The sequence below is a fragment of the Dromiciops gliroides genome, chromosome 5 (assembly GCF_019393635.1).
Source record: "Dromiciops gliroides isolate mDroGli1 chromosome 5, mDroGli1.pri, whole genome shotgun sequence".
Lineage (NCBI taxonomy): Eukaryota > Metazoa > Chordata > Mammalia > Microbiotheria > Microbiotheriidae > Dromiciops > Dromiciops gliroides.
Genome location: NC_057865.1, coordinates 37,297,859 through 37,314,364, shown reverse-complemented (window position 1 = coordinate 37,314,364; position 16,506 = coordinate 37,297,859). Strand labels below are relative to the sequence as shown.

General features: G+C 44.9%; 1 protein-coding gene across 3 annotated transcripts in view; it reads right to left on the bottom strand.

Annotated features, from left to right (window-relative positions):
- RFTN1 (raftlin, lipid raft linker 1) overlaps nucleotides 1–16,506 on the bottom strand; it is a 205,681-nt gene that overhangs the window by 52,434 nt on the left and 136,741 nt on the right. For all 3 annotated transcript variants that reach the window (XM_043969256.1, XM_043969257.1, XM_043969258.1), the window contains exon 6: nucleotides 6,460–6,666. In XM_043969256.1, coding sequence (XP_043825191.1) covers nucleotides 6,460–6,666 — 207 coding nt within the window. The remainder of the gene's footprint in view (nucleotides 1–6,459; nucleotides 6,667–16,506) is intronic.

The window sequence follows — 16,506 nt, the reverse complement described above, 5'->3', positions numbered from 1 at the left end:
CCATCCTCCATGATTGAGCTGATGGTAACAAGGAGCTGGAATCCGGCTGCATCCTTGATTACAAGGATGCCACAAACCAAACCAACTGCAAAATAGTCGTTGCGTTTGTTGTCATATCAACTCGTAATTTCCTTGCAAATGTAATCACCGTTCAACTGATTCCTGAGAATGCGACCAGGTTGCCTGCCAATTACTTTGCTAACAGCTCAGGCACTACCAGAGGAGCTAAAAAGAAAAAAACCAAATCCTACCTACGTCTCTCTGTCTCTCTCTATTTCTCAGTAACCTGTTCTTCTTTACCTTACTTTCTAATCCCAGAAGCTTTAGTCTCCACCATTAAGATCCTTGGGGGTAGGGGAAGTTTTTTCCCTTTCTTTCCTTCTTTTTTTCTCTTTCTTTCCTTCCTTCCTTCCTTTTTCTTTCCTTCTTTCTCTCCCCCTCCCCTCTTCTCTCTTTACTTTCTTTCTCTTCCTTCTTTCTCCCCTTTTTCTTTTATCTTTCTTCTTTGTCTTTCTTTCCTATCTCCCTCTCTTCCCTCCTTCCATCTCTCCCTTTTCTTTCTCTTTCCCTTCCTTCCTTCCTGCCCCAATGCCTCTATTAAAGCAAAAACAACAAGAATTTATTAAACACCTACTATGTGCTAACATTGTTATTGCTGGGGGTATAAAGAAAGCCCCCCCCCAATCCCTCCTCCCGAGGATCTTACACTCTAATAGGAGAGACAACATGAAAACAATTATGTACAAACGAGATATAGACAGGATAAATTGAATATAACTACAGAGGGAAAACACTAGCATTGTGGGGGATTGGAAAAAGCTTCCTGCGTAAGTTAGAATTTTAGCCAAGATTTGAAGAAACCCAAATGAAGAAACGGAGGCCCAGGAAGGTCCAAAGAATCGCTCACTATAGCACCAGAAAAGACCCTGGGGGGAAGGAAATGGAGGAAATCGAGTGAACCACACTGACTCCATCTTGTGACTCAATTCTGGAGCTAGCTCAGATCCCTTTTGATTCCATTATGGATCTAGTCCAATTTCTGTCTTGTGAGAAAGCTTTATTCAATTGTGGGAATCGGGAGAAAACCGTATTATATTGTTTGAACCAGCCCTGCATGACTGGGGAGCTGGTCCGCCTCTCTCTGCTGCTTAGAGAATCTTAACCAAGGACCTCAGTCATGTGCTGACCAGAAACCCAGGCAGGTCCTAAGACTGAGGCAAGTTTTCTCACAATTGTACATCTCGAGCAACTCCTATGTCTTATCAGAAAACTGGCCTTGGACTGGTTAATCAGCCATTGTTCCCACGTTCCTTTGATTGTTCACAGATGTGGGGGGAGCGGGACACCTCTTTTTCTGAATTCAGGGAACTGCACCTGTTCGTTCTCCCCCTCCCAACTTGGAAAAACCCTAATATTTCCTCAATTAGAAATCAGAGTACCTAATGTTGTATTGTCTTTTAATCAGTCATATTTGAGTGATCGTTTTTAATGTATAAAATCCTGTCTCCCTGGTGTTTGGGATCCAAGCCTAAGCTGAGGGGGTCCAGTCCCAGTTTGCTGGGCGGTCCATGCCCTGCTCAATGAATCAATATACTCGGAAGCTCAAGCCTTCATTTTCTCGGCCATTTCGTCTTTCACCAGCCTCAGAAGTCATCCAGTCCCACCTCCTCAGTTTTTTGTTTGTTTTTAAATGGGGCAATGAGGGTTAAGTGACTTGCTCAGGGTCACACAGCTAGTAAGTGTCAAGAGTCTGAGGCCAGATTTGAACTCAGGTCCTCCTGAATCCTGGGCCAGTGCTTTATCCACCCTCAGTTTTTAAATGAAGAAACTGTATGACCGTACTCAGTTTCCCATTCCAATGTCACGAGGGAGAGAAACACAACAAGCCTGGGAGTTTCAGAAAAACTCCATCTTTCACTGGTGCTGGTACAAATACAACTTCATGACCCGAGAACTGTGTAACCCCTTCTGGCCCCTGAATTACAAATATGGCAAAATGAGAAACTCCAGGATTTGCCCTGGGTCTACACTCATACCAACTTGAGGAGAAAGCTGAAGTCATCATCCAGATAATTCAGACTCTTGAAAACCTGTCCCATTTTCACCTGCTATGCACCCCCCCCCATTCCCTCTCTGGAATTCTCTCCCTTCTCCTCCGTCTCCTCGTTACCCTGGCTTCCTTTGAGTCTCGGCTAAAGTCTCTCTCCTTGAAAGAATCCTTTCCTAGGCCCTCCCCACCACTACTAGTGTTTTCCTGCTGAAATTACTATTTATCTATCTATCTACCTATCTACTTTATACTCTATCATCAATCCATCAATTATCTACTTATCTACTGTAAACCATCTATCCAATCACCTATCCATCCATTCATCCATCCATCCGTCCATCCGTCCATCCGTCCGTCCCATCTCTCTATCTAATCTAGCTCCTCTACCATCTACACACACACACACACACACACACACACACACACACACACACACACACACACACACGTGTAAATCTCGATCGCTAACTTGCAGGTCCATTGCTGTTTTCATGTTGTTCCCCCCATTAGAATGTGACCTCCCTGAGAGCAGGGACCATGTTTTTGGCCTTTCTTTGCAGCCCCAGCACAAGCACAGTGCTGGGCACACGGTGAGCCCTGATCCAAAGCTTGTTGACCGACTGATCTTTGGGGTATACGATGATTCTCATGGGCTTTACTTTGGGGAAGATGAATGTGAAATAAAGACTTGCTAACAGCGATTCTCTGGTCTACCAACAGCTTTGAGACACATTTCTAGCTGTGTCACGTTGATTCACGAGGACACTAATTATCTCATTAGGAACCATCTCACAACTGGAGTGTGAGTTACATGAACATTTTATGATTCACTTTTTTCCTTTTTTTTAATTCGGGTAAAGGCTGTTCTGTACATTATTGTTCTGGCCCTGGTCAACGGAAGTCTGGAGGTAGCTTCTGCAGCAGAGCCGGGAGAGTGGGAATGAGGAGATCTGGGTTTGAATCCAGATTCCATCCTTTACGGGTCATTTGACATCGGCGGGTCTGTTTCCTCATCTGTAAATGAGGGGGTTTGTAAAAGATGTTCCTGAAGTTTCCTTCTTGCTCTGATATCCCTAATCCTTTTGGGCTAGTCATAGCCAACCACTGAGCGCGTGTGTGTGTATGTGTGCGTGCATGCGTGTGCGTGCGTGTGTGTTGTGCGTGTGTACGTGTGCACGTGTGTGTGTGTGTGTGTGTGTGTGTGTGTAAAACAGAAAGAGACAGGCAGAGGGGCTCCCTACTCCGAATAGTATAGTGGTAGAAAGAAGAACAAGAAGTATTTATGTAGCACTTTAAGATTTGCAAAATGCTTTGTAAATATCAGATTTTATCCTCAACAGCAACACTGGGTGCTATTATTAGCTCCATTTTAGAGTTGAGGAAACTGAGGCAGGAAGGGGTTAAATGACTTGTCCAGGGTCAAACAGATGAGTAAGTTTCGGAGGCTGGCTTCAAACTCAGGTCTTCCTGACTCTAGGCCCAGGATTCAATCCTGCATGCCACCCAGCTGCTTCATTTTATTTGATCCTTGCATCAATTCTGTGACGTAGATACTATTATTATCCTCATTTTAAAGAGGAAGAAACCAAGACAAACAGGGGTTAAGTGACTTGTATGGGGTCAAACAGCTAAGTGAAGTTTAAAGGTGGGATTTGAACTCAGGTCTTCCTGATTCCAAGTCCAGTATACTGTAAGAACCCTTGACCGGCTGAAGCAAGTCCTAGGGGTATTATTATCCTCATTTCGGGGGAGTTGTTATGGCCAACAAATCTGGCTCGCAGTCTGGGCTTGTTAGATGTCTCCCCACACTGAGCTAAGCCAGTCCTTCCCTGGGCCATGCCTGGAGCCTCTATGATGCACACCCCATTGGTGGCCGGTGCAAGAACCTTGGGTGGCTTCTTGGGCACGAGGAGGCACCAGGGAAGGGCTCCAGGGGGGCTGAGCGAGGCTCAGTGACCCTCAGCTTTGGATCAAGATGGTTCTCCTGCCTCCACGGAGCTCTCGTAACTTCCTTCCCTCCCGCAACTTCCTTCCCTCCCACAGCCTAACAAAGAGGTTTTTCCCTGAGGAAACATCATAGTCTAAGTATGCAGAGCAGACAAAATGTACCTAGCACTGCTGGCTGGCACATGTGCCTCTAGGGGTCAGAAAGTCCAGAGTTCAAATCCTACCTCAGATACTTGTTACTTGTGTGACCTTGAACAAGTCACTTGGCATCTTCCAGCCTCAGTTTCCTCATCTGTAAAAGGAGGGTGATAATAATAGCATCTGCTTCATAGGTGTGGTAAAAAGTTTTAACAGTCGGTTAGATAATGGAGAGATGCCAGGTTTTTTTTAGGACCACCCTTTTGGGGAGGAGACCAACAGCATGAGCTACGCACACCAGTCCGCCTGCGACGCAGGCCAGATTGCCTGTTGAGCACTTGACTTCCGGGGTTCGAGCTTAAAAGGCAAGGAGAGAATGGAAGTGGGAGCTTTTTCCTGCTCCGCTGGTCTCCTAGCTGTGCTGCACAGACACACGCGGACTGGAGTTTGACTCAGCCCAGCTCTCGGTTAACAGCACGCACTTGACTCGGTCTCTCTCCCCAAAGGTGGCCTTCGGTTTTGGTGAGTTTTATACAGAATATAGACTAAGCCTAGACTTAAGACGATTTGTATTGTATTTCTACTTTCCTATCCTTCTAATCAACATCACCTTGTGACTACCATACAATAAAGGCTCTAACTAGAAAACCAGAAGCTTCTTCCATTTACTAGTCTGGGAGATAAATTAAGGGAAAGGTTAAGTTGGGTAGATTTATGATCTAATATCCAATTTTAATCTCACATAGGGTTGTTGTGAGGAGTGAATGAGGTAACACATGTAAAGTGTTTTGCAAACCTCAAAGTGCAATAAATATGCTTACTCTTACTGCTAGTGCTGGGGACAGAATATTTATTATTACAGTTTTAGAAGAAAAAACATTTGGAATTTAAAGTTCCTGCCCCAGTATCATTTTGTTGTTGTTATTGTTGTTTTTACTTTGAGGGGAATTGTGATAGGCAATGAAGTATAGCGGATACACTGCCAGCCTTGATGTCAGGAAGACCCAAGTTCAAATTCTACCTTCAATACATATAAGCCATGAGACCCTGGGTAAGTCTTGTAACTTGTGTGGGCCTCGATTTCCTCTCTTGTAAAACTAGAATAATAACACTTCACAAGACTGCTGCAACAATTAAAAGGGATGGTGCCTAGAAAGTCTTTGCTAACCTTTAACGAACCAGGTGACTCTCAGTTATATATGCTGGCTTATTGATCAGAACTGTTTTGATTATACATAGACCACTGGGTAACTCTTTAGATTTGGTTCCTTGACATACCCAATACCAACATGGCACCGTGGATTTTCTGCGAGTGGTTCCTTTGGGCTCATGCTCTGTCTGAACTCAGACAAATAAAACAGTAAGGGAATCATAAAAGGTCAGAGGCAGTGAAGATCTTAAAGGTACACCTACAGTGCCTGCCTAAGATACAGAGGACCACAGTTTTAGAGCTGAAAGGGACCTCAGAGGTCATTTATCCAACTTTCTCTTTTTACAGATGAGTAAACTAAGACCTAAGCAACTGGTTTAAGGTCACAGAAAGGAAGAGTTGAGGTGTGAACACCCACCCAAAGGGACACGTGTTTTGGTGTAAACAGCCATCTGAAACGACAGTTCACACCCACCTGAAATCATGCGTGTTAGCTTCACACCCCATAATGAGCTGATAGAACAATTCAACTTGACTGGACACCTCATCAGGGACCTTGGGGCCATTTTCCTGGCCTTGCACATTTCCCCACCAGCCCCGTTTTTATTTCCTTTGCCTCACAAACATTCAAGCCGCCATGCTTCAAAAGAAGCAAGTATAGAAGGGCTCTCCATGGTGGATTTGAGAAGCACTGGGTTCCATTAGACCCAGGCCCAAGGGTGTATGTACATGCCAGTTGAACCCCAAGAATCTGGGTCATTCAATTTCTTTCTCTGCTTTTAATTCCAGGGTGCTGCCATTGCTACCGCAAGCTGTAATAGTGTCTACAAACAATTTGCACTTCCAGAACTGCATGATCCCAGGGGGTAATTAACAAACACAGGGAATAATCTTCCTTAAAAGCCTTTCAAAGCAACCCAGAGCCCACGCTGCCATCAAGGCAATCTAGTCGCTCATGTGTTGCTGCTGTCATTTTGGAGACACCTGTGCAACTCCAGGAGGAGTTCACACTGAGCGGGGTCTTGGGCTTCAAGGGAAGTTGCCTGGAACGTGTTAATTAGAAATAAAACTCAGCGCATTTGCTGACTGCAAAGGCATTTGCTCAGCAAGCACACTCAGAATTCAAAGAAAGGCAGTGCGGCCAAATGGGGGGGGGGGGGGCAGAATTCCATACCATTTACCATTCCAAGGTAAAAGATGGCGTTCACCAGCACGCCTCCCTTCCGGAAGTGGTCACTCATGTGCTCCAGCCAGTTTGCATCCAGGCTGTTGACCGTCCGCCCGTTTTTGGAGACCCTCAGTGGAATGGTGACAGTATAGTACTGTCGGCAGCGTTGTTGCTGGCTCTTCGGCTTGTTGAAAATGGTGAAGATCTCCATTTCTGTTCACATTTACAAAAGGGGGGGGGAGAGAGGGGAAGAGGGGAGAAGATTAAAATGGAAAATGGAAAGATCTACCCGACTGGAGACCCCTTAGATCTCTGAAGTCTTTAGAAATGCATACATCTTGCTTCTGAATTCTATCGAGAGCTCTTATTTAGCTTTTTCATCTATAAAATGGAATAAAAGCACAGTTGGGGAAACCAAGATAGATAGGCTAAGTGACTAGTTCAGGGTCTAGTCACTGATCCACCCAGCTGCCTCTATCTCATCTCTACCTCCAGTGCCTCATCTGTGGAATAAGGAGGTTGGATCGGGTGGTCTCTGAGATCCCTTTTGGGGCTAGACCTATTCTTATGACCTTGCTCAGAACTATTCCTCAGCATTTGGGCAACCTGAATCAAGTGACCTCCCTGGGCCTCAGGATCTTCATCTGGAAGATCAGGGAACTAGATGCTCTCTCAGAGTCCCTTTCCAGCTATAAAAGTCCTGTAATCATTCATTCATTCATTCATTCATTTATTTTTGAGGGGCAATAAGGGTTGAGTGACTTGCCTAGCGTCACAGTCTTATAATCTTTAACAAACAAATAAGTAAATAAAGGTAAATATTCTGAGCCATGCGGGGGACGGGGTGGGGGGGGGGGGATACTTTTCCAATTCCAGGAAGTCTCAACATTTCTGAACTTTGTATTTATAAACTGCAGTGGTATTTCCTAAGGTCCAACTATCACCAATACATCATCAATAAGTAAAAATAAGTACGTTCCCGTAAACGAATGTGCCGGCTCAGAAGGGGCAGGTCAATTCGGTTTATCAGGATGGGAAGAGGGGACTACAGCTGAGTCGTATTAATTATAATTTAATTTATAACTCTGTTTTTGCTTCTTTGCCTTCCCAAGAATCAATAATCATGATCGACAGCCAGCATTTTCTCCAGTCTGAAATACGTGCTGCCGGACATGGGTTAGCAATAACAGCCTCTCATGCAGAATACCTGGAATTATAATCAGAGTCCCAGGGTCTATTTTTATAATGCACATTGAGCCAAGCTCTGGAAGTTAACCCAGTCGTAGAAACCCTCATTGTACAAGCAAGCCTGGAACGCACTTTGGATTCCAAAAATATCTGGTGGAATTATGAGAAAATCCCCACCCTTCTTTTCAAATAAACTTTTTTTAAAAGTCCTAAGCAGTAGCTGAGGGTAGCAAAGGCAGAGTCCTCAGGGCCCTGGGGCATTTGGAAATGGGCTCTAGGTGTGTGCCCAGCAATGGGGAGACCAGTAACAGAAATGGTGACCCATAGCTAGCCAATACACGCTTATTGGATATATTGCCCTCCTATCATGTAAGCCCCCTGAGGGCAACCCCTGTTCTTTTCTTTGTCTGGGCATCTCCAACATCTGTCACAGAGCTTTGTAAGTAGTGGGTGTTTTACAGAATGATTGCATGGCTGGTTTACGTCAGACTGGACTGCAGGATTTCCAGAGCAGGTAACGAAGGAATTCCCTCAAATGGGTTGGGTCCTATAATCAACGGGGCAGAGCGCATGCCTTACAAAGTGGCCCTTAGGGGGCAGCTAGGTGGCACAGTGGATAAAGCACCAGCTCTGGATTCAAGAGGACCTGAGTTCAAATCTGATCTCAGACACTTGACACTTAACTAGCTATGTGACCCTGGGCAAGTCACTTAACCCTCATTGCCCCTTGAAAAAGAAAAAGGGGAAAAAAAGAAAGCAGCCCTTAAAAAAGCCCCTAAATTTCTTGATTTGAAAGTTGGTGTTTTCCTTGGCAAAACAGCTTCCATCAGTGTTACTTTGCAAAAGGTTAAAGAGAGGCAGCGGGGCAACTAGGTGGCACCATAGTGTGTGGGGCCTGGAGTCAGGAAAACTCATCTTCCTGAGTTCAAATCTGGCCTCAGACACACTTACTAGCTGTGTGAACCTAGGCAAGTCACTTACTCCCTATTTGCCTCAGTTTCCTCAGCAGTAAAATGAGCTGGACTAATATGGTAATGTTTTACATAATTGCATATGTATAACCTATACTGATTGTTTGCAACTTTGGGGAGGGAGGGAGGGAGGGAATGAGAGAGGGATAGAATTTGGAACTCAAAACTTTAAATAAGTAAAATGAGCTAGAGAAGGAAACGGCAAACCACTCCAGTACCTTTGCCAATAAACCTCAATAACGGGTAGGACACTGGGCTTGGAGTCAGAAAGACCCAAATTCAAATCCTACCTCACGTACGTACTAAACTGAGTGATCTCCAACAAATCACTTAATCTCTCTGTGCCTCAGTTTCCTCATCTATAAAATAAGGGGGTCAGATCTGAAGCCTCTATAATCCCTTGCAGTTCTATATATCTAAGATCCTATGAATATTTTAAAAAGTCAGTCATCACAGCAATATTGTTTGATGAAGAACTGTGAATGACTTAACCACTCTCAGCAATACAACGATCCAGGACAATCCCAAAGGACTCATGATGAAGCATACTATCCACCTCCAAAGAAAGAACTGATATTGATTGGACACAGACTGAGGCAGGCTATTTTTCACTTTGTTTCATCTTTTTCTTTTGTCCAAGTTTTCTTGGTACAAAAATGACTAATGTGGTGATGTTTTACAGAATTGCACCTGTATAACCTATATCCGATTGCTTACCGCCTTGGGAGATGGGGAGGGGAGGGATAAAATTTGGAACTCAAAACTTTAAATAAAAATGTTTATCATCAGAAATAAATAAATAAATAAATGAGAGTTGATCATCAAGCTCAAGACCCAACAAGAGTTAATGTTGTCCTAAGAGACCACCTGGATAAACAGAGCCAAGAGTAATTTTTTTTTTAAAGAAGGCATCACAAAGGAAAGCTAAAAGTAATCCTCTCTCGATAATGGTGACAACCCCATAAAAACAGAGGCCAGCAAAGCCCACCGCGGGAACAACTGTCCACATGACAATACAAACACCACACACGGGAGAGGAAGAGAAATGAAGGTGATGCTGTGTGACGAGAGACAGACAAGAGAAGACATAAATCCAATACAGCACACTCAGATGCTTTCTTTGCCTGACTCCTCACCAGGGAGGATGGAGGATGGAAGCCAAAGACAAAAATAAATTTTTCAGGAAGGAAAAGGAAATGCTGAAGGACTTTCACGTCTCAGGAACCCAGCTTTGGCGCATGATTCTTTTATAAACTCCTCCATTCCACTGCCTCCGTGGTCCCTCCTTCCTTGGAAAATGGAAATTTGCCAGGAGGAATTATCCTGAAGAATGTTACCCTTGACATTTGTCAGTGGACTCTCTGAACTGCTGGGAATTTTCCAGGACAGTCCTGGGTTTCACTTTCCTCACCCAACTGTCCCTTGGGTGTAGAACAGACCTGCCTTCCAGCCCTTGTAGCCAACTTCAATTCAATCCAACATGTAAGGGGGTTGAACAGAGAGGGCTCACTGATCAGTTTTGAAGAGTTTGCAGGGAAAGGATCGTCCATATGTTTGGAGACTGATCATCTCATTTCTCTCCCTATTGAATATGGGTTCTCCTTATTGGCATCTTGTTGAGAGGGCAAAAAAATGACTCCTGATTGAGTCCCAGGGACTAGGGGTGCCCCAAGATAATCCTTTGGAATCATCTCTAGGTAAGAGCTCCTAAGGGAAAGTGTTTCAATGACTGAGGGTGCCCCCATTCTGTTTTAGTCAGCTCAGACCCTTCAGAGATTCTCCTTCCTGAGCCAAGAGATCTGCTTAGTCTTTTTTTTTTTTGCAGGGGGGGAGGGGTTCTTTTCCCTTGCATCTTTTTTTTTTTTTCCTAGACTGCAACTGTTAACCATTCAAAAGCAGTTAATGGCCACCCACGGGAAGAAACTACATGTGTTTATATACATGGCCAAAGGATCAATACACTGTTAGAGTGTCACCCCATTAGCAACCCCAAGTTCAGTTCCCATCTGAGAAGAACCCAAACCAAGGAACAGCGTTGAATTAGAAAGGCTCAGGTACCTTGGTGTAAAAGTGAGACCCATTAGGTGGGAAAGAGAACTGTGTTAATTACTTGCTACTGTGAAGACTTTATTCATTTTTTGGCCTCTATTTATGGGTTCCTGTGAATCCTTTGTGCTTTTTGCAATTTTGTAGGGTGAAACAGAATATATTCTATATCTGATGTAAATTTGTTACTTTGAGTTACAGGAGTTGGGGACCGGGCCACCCATGTTTGTGGTAGCCTAGACATAAGCTGGAGAATCCTAAATAAACTCTGGGTGGGGAGAATAATAAGAGAGGCCGGGAAGGCAGAATTAACAGGTCCTGACCATTAACTAGATGCGTGGGGAAGAGACAAAAACATTGAGAATAACCCAAAGGTTTCAAGTCTGGGAGACTTAGATAATTGTAGTTAAATCTCCAGAAAAAAAGAATTTTGGAGGAGCGACAGATTTGAGGGGGTGGAGAATAAATTCTATTTGAAGGAGCCAAAAGAGACCTCAGAAGCAATCACATTCAACTTCTTGATTTGACGACTATGGAAGCTGAGGCCAGGAGTGGTGCCTTCTGAGAAGCCAGCATGAGAGTAGATCACAGACTTAGCACTGGGCAGAAAAGAAACAATGAATGAAAGAATGAATGAACGAACGAATGAATGAATGAATGAATGAAAAAAGCAGAACTAGGATTTTAACTCAAGTGGATTCATTGACTCCATATTCACTGGGCATTCTCTGTCTCTCCATCTCTCTGTCTCTGTCTCTTGGATTTCACAGTTCACACATAGGTCTGCGCTCTCAGTCATGTATTATTAAATTTATTAAATTTATCTTACAAAGAGCAGCCTACATGTAAAACTTTTTAATCTGCTCATCAATGTGTTGGCTTTTTAAAAAAAGGGCCTTAAGCCCATGAAAAACCAGTCCTGTTTCCCTATTCCTCAAATTAGTATTATAATAACCAAGTATCTACCCAAGTAAGAGAGAGCCTGAAGTGGTTGTGACTGTTGGAGGGGGGATGAGGAGAAGGATGGTGGGCTGCTCTCCACTAGCAGATTCCCCCCTGGGGATGATTCCTTCCTCCCTCTCCCCACCTCCTACTGTATGACCCCATCCCAGCCTTTCCAAAGCCCCTCACTTTATGATAAATCACACAGGCATCACCTGGGACTTGCTGGAACAACCCAAGCAGCTGAAGTGAAAGTAGAGTTGGGTTTGGAGCATTTGGGGAAGGAGAAGCAAGAGGGAGGACCTCAGCCACCCAGGGCCATCTGAAAGCAGTGGGACAGCTGTGTGTTCCAAACAAACCCCAGTGAAAGGCCGGGGAGGGAGGGGGGCAGCTCAGAAGGGTGGCCCGGGAAGCATTACAGAGAACTCTTCCATGAAGCAAAATGAGGAAATCCCCCCCCCCAATGAGGAAATAAAAGTCAATGAGCAGGAGCAGAAGTACTTTGGTGAGATGGGGTGAAATTCTGGAGAAAACCCAAGTAAGGGACGAGTACTCAAGCAAAGGCTCGGTCAGTGGGGAGCCCCCAGAGGCGGGTGCTGTGTGGGGAGGAGTCTCTGGTTATTAAATAGCTCTGCTGAGCCCTGTCTTTCCCATCCCGAGCTAGAAGGTTGCTCCTCCATCATTCCCACAAAGCATGTAAATTCAATGAGGAGGGGGAGAAGGAGGCAGGGGCATTCCCCATGGATAGGCTGGAGGGGGGGTTGTGGGTTTTTTTGATTTAGCCTCCATAAAGAACACCTGGCGGAAAAGGAGCGGAAAACACTTAAAACCTCCTTGGAGGGGGGTGGGGGGCTTAAGGAAACCTGGATGCTCTGTGAACAGAACAGAAGAGGAGCAAAGTGGGGGGTGGGGGTGGGGGGCTTCCCGAGGAAGAACAATCAGAAACCTTCACAGGGATTAGTTTAGGCAAGGAAGATGTCAGAGGCGCTCGGTCTGGGGAGTCAGGGGTCAGAAAGTGCCTACTGAGAAGCCAGGCTGAGGCTCTAAGATCACGGCCTTAGCACTGGGCAGGAATGAACGAACAAACGAACAAATGAACATTTACTACATGCTTACCCGGTGCCAGGCACCGTGCTAAGTGCTGCTGGATAGAGAAATAGAAAAGCTCTGACCTCAAGAGCTCACTTCTAATCAGGGGAGACAACACATACAGGGGGCAGCTAGGTGGCGCAGTAGATAGAACGCCCAACCTGGAGTCAGGAAGAGCTGAGTTCTAATCGGACCTCAGACACTTCCTAGCTGGGTGAGCCTGGGCAAGCCATTTCACCCTGTTTGCCTCAGTTTCCTTATCTGTAAAACGAGCTGGAGAAGGAAATGGCTAAACACTCCAGCATCTTTGCCAAGAAAACCCCAAATGGGGTCGCCGAAAGTTGGACATAAATGACTGAACAACAAAAACCCATCCCGGAGGCTTTACATTTTCTCTGAAATAGGTCACTACATACCAGGGAGCAGGGAAATAGGGCTACGCCTCAGTCTCCACTGCCTGCCCCCCCAAGTCTAGCCAATGCCTGGCCCCCAGAGGGTCTTCAGTAAATGCCTAATAAAAGCCTACATTTAAAAACAAAAACAAAACCCAAACTCAAGTGTTAATTTGCCTTCCCTTCAAGTAGGAAACTGGAGTCAGTGACCTCCAGGACCTTTCCAGCCCTAAGTCTATGATTCTAGGGCAGGGGCAGATAAGTTGCTCCCTGAGGGCAGAGAGAGTCTCTCGTTTCTTTTTGTACCCCTAGCACTTAGTACAGTGCCTTGCACATAGTAGGTGCTTCAAAAATTCTGAATTTTTTTTTTTTGGTGAGGCAATTGGGGTTAAGTGACTTGCCCAGGGTCACACAGCTAGTAAGTGTTAAGTGTCTGAGGCCGGATTTGAACTCAGGTATTCCTGACTCCAGGGCTGGTGCTCTATCCACTGCACCACCTAGCTGCCCCATTGCTGAATAAATTGATTTAAATGGGGTGGCAGGTCCAGAAAGGCGGGTGGCTGGAGAGGGAGGCGTGTGAGCCCTACAAAGGTACAGCCCGAGCAGGGCATGAGGCCCTCTGCTTCCCGGTCTTCTCTAGAGCTCCCTGTCTCTGAAAGAAGTCTAGAAATGAGAAGAGGAAAGGGTGTTGGAACGGAGAAGGCCTCCCCCACCTCACTGCATCCTTTCTCTAAACAGGGAAAAGGGCCGAGGCATTTCCAGACTAGAGAAGAAAGAGGTTCTTCCAGTCAATTCGATAAGCATCTGGGCAGGGCCACAGAGATAGAAAAGCAAAGACAAAAAGTCAGCCCTGTGCCCCAAGGAGGGCAGAGTGTATGAAGGGCAATGATCTAGAAGAAGTCTGTGTGGGGCTTTCCATGCCAAGCTGAGGAATGGGCATTTTTTTCCTCACTGCCAGGGTGAGCCATTGAGGATTCTTGAGCAGGGGAGTAAACCGTTCCATGGTTTAGAAAGATCACATTGATGACTTCATGGAGCCAATTCAAATTCTACCTTGGACACTTCCTAGCTGTTCTACTCCAGGAAAGTCACCTCACCTCTGTCCTGATTTGTTCATCTGTAAATTGGGGATAACAAGAGCAGCTGCCTCCCAGGGCTGTGGTGGGTGGGGAACAAACGGGATATTTGTCACCAGCTCTGCAAACTTTACAATGCTCTCTAGATGCTCGGTGTTGTTGTCATTATCATAGAATGCTACAACTCAAGGGAACCTTTGAGACTCTTCCATCTAACCTCTCATCTTAGGAATGAAGAAACTAAGGGCATCAGCAATAAAGCGATTCTTCCCAAGGCTGCGCAGCCAGGAAGTGGCTGGTCCAGGCTCCTCCACCTCCAATTCTAACAAGTCTTTGCCTGTACCATATTGTACTGTATTCTAGAATAAACCATTATAAATGGCTACACATAGACAAACAAATAAATAAACTATTGGTGAGTAGATATTTGCAAGAATTATTCTCAAGCAGGAGTTCTTAACCTGGGGTCCGTGAACTTTTTTTTTTAATTTTGGTGAGGCAAGTGGGGTTAAGTGACTTGCCCAGGGTCACACAGCTAGTAAGTGTCAAGTGTCTGAGGCCGGATTTGAACTCAGGTCCTCCCGACTCCAGGGCTGGTGCTCCATGAACTTATTATTTTTTGTAACAAATTTGTTTTATTCTTTAAACTTCCTCATTCATCTTGATTCAGTCATTAGTGTTGCTTCCTTCTGAAGGAGCATCCTTCTCTAAGTCTTGTCTTTCCTCCTGTAGGCTGACAAAGCACAGTGGAGCATCCGACACAGAGAACCACCGTTTGTACATGGCTGAAGAGACTGGTGATTCTACAGCAGCCCAGATACTTTACATCCATGAAATACGAGTTCAGACTCTGTACCAGGTGCTTTTTCTGCTGTTTCTGCTTCTCCTCCTCAGGAGAGGGGTGCAGGAGATTTTTCTCCAGAGGCATGTTGGCACGGAGAGGTTTTCACTGCTGGGAAAACATGAACTTATTTTAAAAAATATTTTGGGGCAGCTAGGTGGCGCAGTGGATAAAGCACCAGTTCTGGATTCAGGAGGACCTAAGTTCAAATCCGGTTTCAGCCACTTGACACTTACTAGTTTTGTGACCCTGGGCAAGTCACTTAACCCTCCTTGCCCTGCAAAAAACCAAAACCAACCAAACAAAAATACTTTGATGCCTGTTTTTCATTTGTTTCCTTGGTAACCCTATAGATTTTATTTTATATATTTAAAAACATTCCTCTGGGAAAGGAGTGTGGTCAGTAAGCTTCCAAAGGGGTCCATGACACAAATTCTAAAAAACAGCAATTCCTTCTGGGTCACCCAGAGAGGAGATCCAATGCCTAAAGTCCTGGCTCCTTTCTTTCACACTTCCTTATTCATAGTAATGCCGAGATACCTTGGCACACTATGGATGCAGCCAATATGTGTAAGGGACGCTAGGCAAAGCAGTCGTTTCTGCTGTGAAATGAAGTTAGGCAAAGCTAAATTAGGGAATATGAGTCAAGAGAGATTTAAGGAGATTGAGAGCTGAAAAGAGCACAGATTTTGAGTTAGAAGGGATCACAAGTCCAATCTCCTATTTTACAGTTGAAGACATTTAGGCTAAGATCAGTGACTTATCCAAGGTCATATAGCAGATCTAGGATTTAAACTCAAGCTCTCTATTGGATTTGAGCTCCCTGAGGACTGGGTGTGTGTGTGTGTGTGTGTGTGTGTGTGTGTGTGTGTGTGTGTGTGTGTGGTTTTTTTGGCTTCTTTTTGTATCCCCAGACTTGGCACAGTGTCTGGCACATAGTAGATGCTTAATAAATGTTTACTGTCTCCAAATGCATTTTTATTTTTATTTATTTAAAAAAAAATTTTTTTTTGGCGGGGCAATGGGGGTTAAGTGACTTGCCCAGGGTCACACAGCCAGTAAGTGTCAAGTGTCTGAGGCCGGATTTGAACTCAGGTACTCTGAATCCAGGGCCAGTGCTTTATCCACTGCGCCACCTAGCCGCCCCCACATTTTTATTTTTATTGCATTACTCTGCTGCTCTACAAATGAGCACCATATATAGGAATAAGAAGGACCCAGGTTCAAATCTCACCTCTGGTACTTCCTAGCTGAGTGAAACTAAGCAAGTCACTGAATCTCTCTCAGCCTCAGTTTCCTCTTCTGTACATAGCACTCCCTCAAAGGGCTGTTGTAAGGATCAAATGAAACAGCATTCTATAGATCCTCAGGGGTACTATGCAAACATTTGCTAGTATTAGTTTAAAAAAAAAACAAAACAGGACAAGGTGAAACCTTGTATAGATACTTCCTAGCTGTGTGACCTTGGGCAAGTCACTTAACCCTGTTTGATTCTGTTTCCTCATCTG